Source organism: Nuphar pumila, chromosome 1 (assembly GCF_984573655.1).
Source record: "Nuphar pumila chromosome 1, dmNupPumi1.hap1.1, whole genome shotgun sequence".
In the NCBI taxonomy this organism is placed as follows: domain Eukaryota; kingdom Viridiplantae; phylum Streptophyta; class Magnoliopsida; order Nymphaeales; family Nymphaeaceae; genus Nuphar; species Nuphar pumila.
In genome coordinates, this window is record NC_143249.1 from 72,494,936 (window position 1) to 72,504,305 (window position 9,370).

The following is a 9,370-nucleotide window of genomic DNA, read 5'->3' on the forward strand; positions in this document are numbered from 1 at the left end:
TCAGCACTTGCTACTGCTTGAGTACTTGTTACAGTTACTTCAGTGTTAGTTTAGTTACTTGCTGCTCAATACTCGTTACAGTTTAGTTTGCTACTTTAGCTACTTGTTCCTTGTTACTTCAGCTTGTTGACTAGTACTTGTCACTTTGCACTTACCTGACACAGGCACTTACACTTGTCAGTTCTGTTACTGCTTTCCTTTTTATATGATATATGTTTATGCCTGTGGTTGTTTCTTCACCACCTCGCAAAAGGCCTGACTCCGTTTTATGAGGATGTAGGTGACGAACAAGTATAGTGCAGATGCGATGATACGTGGTGGAAGCTCGGTGGACCCAAACACTGACCTGCAGATCCTGTGCCTTTGGGGATTTTGTTCGGGATGTAATCCCTATTTTGAGACTTGTACTCTAATTTTGTAAACTTTTAATATTGGTGGGGTGTTTACCTTTTTTACCTTATAGCAGTGCTTTTGTTCACTTGTTGCACTCACTCACCTGTGGTGGCCGCCCAGGCTCACGGCTTGTTTGTTTTACTCGCACTTGGCTTTCCGCTGTTTTATGGTTAAACCCTTTCAAAAAAAAAATTCACAGAAAATCCAAAGTTTTTCCAAAGTCGGGGTTTGGGGCGCCACACTTGAGTTGGCCACATAGGGCAGTCTTTGATGAAGTGACCATATTTTTCACATCTAAGACATGCACCCGAGACTCTGTAGCAGACTCCAGGATGCCTCTTGTTGCAATGCTTACATACTGCATAAGACTGTGGCACTTGTGTGCCGCCCTGTTGTCCCTTGGCCTTCTTTGCGGGTGGTGCCTTATGACTCTCTGCAATTGGTCGAGGGACCTTTTTCCCCCTGCCCTTTGACTTGTCGAAACGGCTAAGTTGAGTCATGTAAAAAGACTCTTAGTCATCCTGAAGTACCGTGGTCATCTCGATGGCCTGGTTGAGGTTTTGAGGGCGGCTGGTCAACACCCTCATCCTCAGGCCATCACGTAACCCATGCACATACTTCTTAGCCCGCGCCTCGTCGATAGTATAAGTATGTGGGCAATACTTCTCTAAGTGTCGGAAGCGTGTAGCGTATTCTGCCACCTTCATAGACCCCTGTCGAAGATTCAAAAACTCTTGTTTCTTGCGATCACGTGCGTACTGAAGAAAATAGGTGTTCATGAATACCGCTATAAACTCCTCCCATGTGAGGGCGCGTCACTCATCACGTGTATAGCGTACCTCACAGGTCGTCTCCCACCAGCTCTTGGCATCACCTTGGAGCCGATAGGTGGCAAAAGAAACCTGCCTCTCAGCGGGGACCTCGAGAATCTCAAAAATCTCGCTTATGGCGCAAACCCATTCTTCCGCTGCGTTCGGATCTTCCTTACCAGTGAAAGCAGAAGGGCTCAATTCCATGAAGCACTTGTACGACGCTCCATTGGTTGCGACAACCGGTGCCGCTACGTGTCCCTCATGCTGATGGCCTATGCCATTGCCATTAGCCTTGTTGCCAGCATGGTTTTGACAATAGGCCGTCAGATTTATGAGGTCTTCAAAAATGAAGTCCCTTTGAGCAGTCCAACCTGGGGGCTGTCTTTCGGGCATCTACAAACACACACATGGATTTAGATTACTTATAAGTTGGGCATAAATAAAAAATTTGTATTCATGTGACCCTATCAGATCTACGTTTTGATTCTTGCCGCATTTATCAAAAGAAATAATTACAGACATACAATTTTCATAATAAATCATCAAAACGAATAAAAATTGAAACATATTTACAACGATGATGGTGGGTTGGACGAGCTTTGAGTCATACTTTCCTTATGCTCTGATACCATGTTTGTAACACTCCAATTTTTAAAACCCAAAAATGATGGATTTTTTTTTTGAAATACATTTAAATCTTTTTGCAGTTAACAACGAAAGAACACATTGGGCATAAAACTTGGCGTGCTACTTCGGATCAATGCTTGCAACCATATAATTATGAAATTTAAACTTTAACAACTAATTAACCATGCATGAAATAAAATCAAGTTTCATAATGTCCAAAATTAATCACATTTGTCTTGAATTGAATTAAAGTAAAATCAGAGTTCAGAACCCATGAAGCAGAGGAAAGGTAGGCTCAGTCCCCGTCGCAACCTTCCGCCTTCGCACGTAAGTACCTACTCGTTACCTAAAAAATATTAAACCATATAGGGTCAGACAAAACATGTCTCAGTAAAGTAAAATATGTTAAACTTGTAAGACAGAATTACAAGACAAAGATTTCAATAGAAATTTCATGGTTTAACATTTAATTTAACTTAAATAATCATACAACCAATCATGCATGTTTAGAATTTTCACATTTAACAGAAAAACATTAATTAATACATTCAAAATACAAAATGCACGAACAGATAATATGCATGACTTACCATATGCAGAAGCCCTTCAATGCATGCATATTTTCTTAATTAGATGATGCATGCGATGCCAAATTAATACACACACTATTTAAGTTATCACTTCTTAGCCCTGCTGATACGACACAGGCAGACATTCTCAGATCAGGACCATGACATATGATGTGTTTTACATAAAGGGGTGGCTTTAGCCTGGCCAGGTCCATTCACTAAGACGAGGTGAAAGACGTTAATACGAGAGAGATTCCCAACACCTTTCAACCTGATGCATCAGTTTTTCCTCATGAGTACTTGAACCTCTACGCTGTAATCTAATGCAGAGGTTTTTTTCATAAAATCGTGGGAGGGGAGGAGCAACCTTCTATGCCCGTAACAGACTTGCCCCACGAAGTTGTGTATCACTTGCTACTCTCTCAGCAAGTACCTTGAGTTTTAATGTCACATGATTACTTGGTTACAATCTTACTTTTCATGCAACATTAACTTGAACTACCTTATGATGGTGGATGCATTTCTATAGAGCAGTGTAAAGATTCACTTAATACAACTTGTAACCGAACTTGAGCACATGCGAGGTATGAATATCTTACTCATTTTTACACACCACATAGCACATGTACATAGCAAATTCAATAAAGAAAATGTATATGAACAACCACATCAATGAAATAGTTATATCATCACGATAAGTAAGCATACATATAGCCCACACATTTTCAGAAATTAAAATATCACTTACATTCATTATATCCTTAGATCCTTGATCTTAACTGTGTAAACTTCCATTAACAATTCATGCCATAATCATATAAAATTGCGTAAAATTAGACCTGCATAATCATTCACATAATGCATGTTAATTCTATAAAAAATTTGCATAAAAACATATAAACTATGCATCATTTAAGCCAAGATCTATGAATTTGCCCTAATTTTACTGATTTCTTAACTCTGTCGGACTGGTATAGAGCTCACAACAATTTTTTGGCTCCTTGAAGAGAGCTGAAAGTTCTATAGTATATAAGAAATTTTGATAGCTATCCATAGCTGCAAACCGTTTGTAAGAACGTCTTCGTATGAGGGAGTTACGAATGTTTTACTACAGACCTATCAGTTTTTGTTCCGACTGTTACAGAGACGTGCTCCGTTTATAAACGGAACCCAAATTTTTACAGTAGATGCGAAATTTTGTTAGCTTTCCAACACAACAATTCGTTCATCAAAACCTCTCTGGACGAAGGAGAAACAACCATTTTACTGAACGAAGGACAAGTCGGAAACCTGGAAATTATGAGATTTGCATTCGGGTAAATCAAACAGAGTCACCCGAATCCCAAGAAAATAAAAAAGAAATAGGCAATATGCATGAAATAAAATTCAGAAAAAATCTACAATATTCACAGTAGATGGAACAAATCATATTCTATCAATCCAAACCAACATTTGCATAAAAATCATGGCATAAATTGAATACTAGTTATTTTTACAAATCTATTTTTGGAGAAACCGATTTTTATGAAAAACCTCATTTCAAAGAGGGTTTTCTTTAGGGAAAAATGTGTTTTTGCCATGGATCATTTGATCTGAGTCAAACCCATGGTTAGGAGGGTTTGATCAAGATCTATACTCATGAAAAAGCATCAAAATCCATGCCAAGAACTCCGTTCTTGCAAAAAAAGCATAGAAACCCTACCTTTTTTTGAAAAAAACATGTTTTTTGATGAATGAACATATCTTTTTGCTCGATCCCACCGATCAGCTCCTTCTTCCAGCAAGGTGGGGACCTTAGATCACCTCCCCACACCCCTTGAAGTCTGGATCTTGCACTCAAGAATCAAAAGAAACCCGAAAGAAAAATGAAAAAAGGAAGGAAAAGAGAGGGGAAAGAGAAGAGGGTTTTTTGGGGGAGAGAGAAACTCTAAAAAAAAATTCCAGCCCAAATGAGGGAGGCGTGAGCTATGAGAGGGTTTTATAACCCCTCTTGAGTTAGGTCATGGGCTGAAATTAATTTCAACCCTTGATCAAAACATGAGGACCCATGAGAGCCCTTAATCTCCCTATTTGACTAGTCAATCTTTAAATAAGCTTGAAATTCATCATACCTTTATTTTCAAAATAAAACTTGAAGTATGATGCCACATAGGATGGGACGGCTCACCTATGGACCCATACTGAAATATAAAATGTGGTTAATTTATGAAAAATCTATTCTATTAAATTATAATTAAATAATTATTAATTTCAATTAAAATCGTTTTTGTTCTATATAACCACAAATCATGTGAAAATGTAAAGGCATTAAGTATAAACCAATTCCAACCTATTAAGCATATTACTATGTATATTTTTACAATCTACTTTGTTAATTCACATCATTTAAATAAATTTACTTAAAGAAAAACCAAGTTTTTCTTTTTAAGAGAAACGTTTTCAATTGGTCATCACTTTGGATTTTCTCTAATATCCAAACCATGTAGGGTTTATATTTATTACTTTTTAACATATTAAACCCCCTAAACCATATGAATATACTCAAACATTCATTTTTAAAGAACTCAGAATTTTATATTGGCACGAAATTCAAGAAATTTCACAATGCTATAGAAAAAGAACTTAGAAATTTTCGGATATTACATCCAATCCCCCTTAAGAAAATTTCATCCACGAAATTTGGTTAACATTACATACCGAACAATTGTGGATATTTAGCTCTCATATCGGCCTCGGGCTCCCAAGAACACTCCTCAAGTCCATGGTGTTGTCATCGCACTTTAACAAGTGGAATAGTCTTATGTCGCAACACTTGTTCTCAACGATCAAGTATCCCTACCGGGCGTTCTTCAAATGTGAGATCTCTCTGAACATCGACGTCATTATACTGAATAACATGAGTGGAATCTGGCACATACTTCCTTAACATCGACACGTGAAAAACATCGTGGATATTGGAGAACTGAAGGGGAAGTGTCAATCTATACGCGGTGCCTCCTATCCTCTCGAGGATGAGGAACGGTCCTACATACCTCAGACTCAATTTTCCTTTTTTGCCGAACCAAAATACGCTCTTCGTTGGCGATACCCTAACAAACACATGATTACCAACCTCAAAAGAAACCTCTTGCCTCTTTGGATCTGCATAACTCTTCTAACGACTCTCTGCGGTCTGAAGCCTTTTACGAATCAATTGTACTTGATCTGTATAATGCTGCAAAACTATGGGTGATTCAACAGCTCGATCACCAACCTCACTCCAACAAATAGGGGACCTACAGGGTCGCCCGTAAAATGCCTCGTATGGGGCCATGCCGATACTCGAATGATAACTATTATTATAGGCGAACTCAACTAGCTTTAGGTGCTTACTCCAATCGCCTTTCCACTCCAAAGCACATGCTCGCAACATATCCTCGAGTGTCTGAATAGTCCTCTCTGACTGATCATCCGTCTGGGGGTGAAAAGCCATACTAAACTTAAGCTTTGTCCCCAAAGCTTTCTGAAGTTGCCCCCAAAACTTATGTGTGAATCTAGGTTCTCTGTCTGAGATAATCGAAACGGGTACCCCATGTAACCTGACGGTCTCGTCGATGTACAAATCAACCAAACTCTCCAAGGTTTGATTCGCCCTGGTCGGTAAGAAATGTGCTGACTTTATAAGGCGATCCACAATCACCCAAATGGTGTCATACTGCTGGCGTGTCTTGAGTAGACCTACCACAAAGTCCATGGTAATGTCTTCCTACTTCCACTGCGGAATCTCAATCGACTGCATCATACTGCCTCGTCTCTGGTGCTCTATCTTGACCTGTTGGCAGATTAAGCATCTCGACACGTACCCAGCGATGTCTCTCTTCATGTCGGGCCAACAATAGTTCCTCTGAAGATCCTTATACATCTTGGTGCTTTCGGGATATATAGTGAATCTAGTACGATGCGCTTCATCCAATAACTCTTTCCTCAACTGGGGTTCTGTGGGCACCCAGAGCCTTTGGCCTCCATCCTCCTCTAAGTGCAAGGCTGACTGATCTTGCTCCCACATTGCAATCATCTTATTGAATTCGGGGTCATCCTTCTGTTGGGCGATGATCCGGTCCATGAGTTTTGTCCGTACTGTTGTGCTAGCGATCTGAATCTGACTCGATTCTGCTTCGAAAGGCTTCTAGTCTATCAGGTCTTCGAGCAATTTCCACTCGCTGCTGATAAAACTCGCAAGGCTTTCAGCCTTTCTACTCAAAGCATCAACTACTATATTGGCTTTGCCTGGATGATGAGAAATGAAAAAGTCATAATCTTTGAGGAATTCTAACCATCATCTCTGCCTCATGTTCAAATCCTTTTGTGAGAAGATAAATTTGAGGCTCTTATGATCTGAGAGGACCTCAAACTGCTCACCGTACAAATAATGTCGCCATAACTTCAGTGCAAAAACTACAACATGCTCCAAGTCGTGAGTGGGGTAGTTTCGCTCATGCACCTTCAGCTGACGCAATGCATAGGCGATCTCCTCGCCGTACTGCCTTAATACGCATCACAAACTAGTATATGATGCATCACTATAAATCACAAAACCTCCTTGCCCAGAAGGCAATGTGAGTACGGGGGTTGTAATAAGCCTCTTCTTCAGCTCTTGAAAGCTTTCTTCGCACTATTGAGTCCAGACAAACTTAATTTCTTTACGAAGTAGCTTCGTCATAGGTGAAGTGATCTTCGAAAAATCCTGAATAAAACGACGATAATAGCCTGCAAGCCCGAGAAAACTACGTATCTCTGATACGCTCTTAGGTTGTCTCCAATCTATGACTACTTCCACCTTGGCAGGGTCGACTGACACCCCATCTGTAGAGATTACGTTACCCAAGAACATAACTTGATTCAGCCAAAACTCGCACTTCGAGAACTTAGCATATAGCTGATGTTGTCGAAGTGTCTCGAGGATAATCCTCAGATGCTCCCTATGATCTTCCTCGCTCTCTGAGTAAATTAGTATATCGTCTATAAATATGATCACAAAAAGGTCTAGGTAAGGACGAAAGATCCGATTCATCAGGTCCATAAATGTTGCAGGGGCATTGGTTAGCCCGAAGGGCATCACCAGGAACTCGTAATGGCCGTATCACGTTCTGAATGTTGTCTTCTACACGTTGGATTCGTTGATCTTGAGTTGATGGTACCCTGATTGAAGATCAATCTTAGAGAAGACCTTGGCCTCTCGAAGTTGATCAAACAAATCATCGATCCTGGGAAGAGGATATTTGTTTTTTATTGTTACCTGATTCAACATCCTATAGTCAATGCACATACGCATTGACCCATCTTTTTTTTTGACGAACAACACGGGAGCTCCCCAAGGTGAAACACTAGGCCAAATAAAACCTTTATCTATCAATTCTTGCAACTGCTTCTTTAGCTCCTCTAACTCTGCTGGGGCCATATAGTAGGGTGCTTTGGATATCGGGGTCGTTCCAGGCACCAACTCTATCGCAAAATTCACCTCTCTCGTAGACGGTATGCCTAGCAGGTCATCTGGGAAGACATCTGAAAACTCTCAAACTACGTCCAAGTCCTCCAGTGATATAGTGATGGGTCTAACAGAGAAACACTGGCCAAAAAGGCCTCACACCCTTTTTCTACACAATGATGTGCCTTTAATGCTGAAATAACTCATCCTTTGCTCTCCTTTTTACATGCCTTGTACTCAAGTACAAGCTGATCGGGGCGAGTAAATTGAATGTGTCGCTCACAACAAAGTATACAAATGTAATGCTCATACATCCAATCTATGCCAAGAATCACATCATAACCGACCATATCCAAAAGGATAATATTGGTAGGGAGGTTCTGCCCTACAATCATAACATCTACTCTGGATAGATAGGTATGAGGGATAGAGCTACCACTCGAAGGTATGATAACTTCCAGAATATATCCCAAAGAAGTTGGTGTGACACCAATCAAATTTGCAAAATACACAAATATGAAGGAATGTGTAACACCAGTGTCAAAAAGAACTTTAGCATCAAACTTCGCAATAGAGATTGTACCTTCAATGACATTGGCATCTTCTTGCAACTCCTCTGCAGAAGTCACATACACGAGTCCAGTAGCTTTCTTCTGTCCTTGCGCCTGGAACTGTTGGGGTCGCTGCTGCTGAGGCTATTGTGGACCTCTAGGAACAGGGGCAGCTCCCTCCTGAGCTGGCCTCATAGGGCAGTCTTTGATAAAGTGACTCTGTTTTTCACATCTGAGACATGCACCTGAGACTCTGTAGCAGACTCCAGGATGCCTCTTGTTGCAGTGCTTACATACTGCATAAGACTGTGGCACTTGTGTTCCGCCCTGTTGTCCCTTGGCCTTCTTTGTGGGTGGTGCCTTATGACTCTCTGCAATTGGTCGAGGGGCCTTATTCTCACTGCCCTTCGACTTGTCAAAACGGCTAGGTTGAGTCTTCTTACAAGACTCCCAGTTATCCTGAAGTACCGTGGCCATCTCGATGGCCTGGTTGAGGTTTTGAGGATGACTGGTGAGCACCCTCGTCCTCAGACCATCATGTAACCCATGCACATACTTCTTAGCCCGCGGCTCATCGGTAGTATAAGTATGTGGGCAATACTTCTCTAAGTGTCGGAAGCGTGTAGTGTATTCTGCCACCTTCATAGACCCCTGTCGAAGATTCAAAAACTCTTGTTTCTTGCGATCATGTGCGTACTGAGGAAAGTAGGTGTCCATAAATACCACTGTAAACTCCTCCCATGTGAGGCCGCGTCGCTCATCAGGCGTATAGCGTACCTCACAGGTCATCTCCCACCAGCTCTTGGCATCACCTTGAAGCCGATAGGTGGCAAAAGAAACCTGCCTCTCAGCGGGGACCTCGAGAATCTCAAAAATCTCGCTTATGGCGTGAACCCATTCCTTTGCTGCGTCCATATCCTCCTTATTAGTGAAAGCAGAAGGGCTCAATTCCAT

At 41.1% G+C, this 9,370-nt stretch overlaps 1 protein-coding gene across 1 annotated transcript; it reads right to left on the bottom strand.

Annotated features, from left to right (window-relative positions):
• Nucleotides 1-8,560: 8,560 nt before the first annotated feature.
• On the bottom strand, nt 8,561-9,370 carry LOC149849023 (uncharacterized). Its single transcript, XM_090006498.1, has one exon. It carries the CDS (start codon nt 9,368-9,370, stop codon nt 8,561-8,563), a length of 810 nt encoding a protein of 269 aa, XP_089862624.1.

What these genes read in the sequence shown, in the direction of transcription:
- LOC149849023 (XM_090006498.1), bottom strand. Translation starts at nt 9,370, where the DNA reads ATGGAATTGAGCCCTTCTGCTTTCACTAATAAGGAGGATATGGACGCA.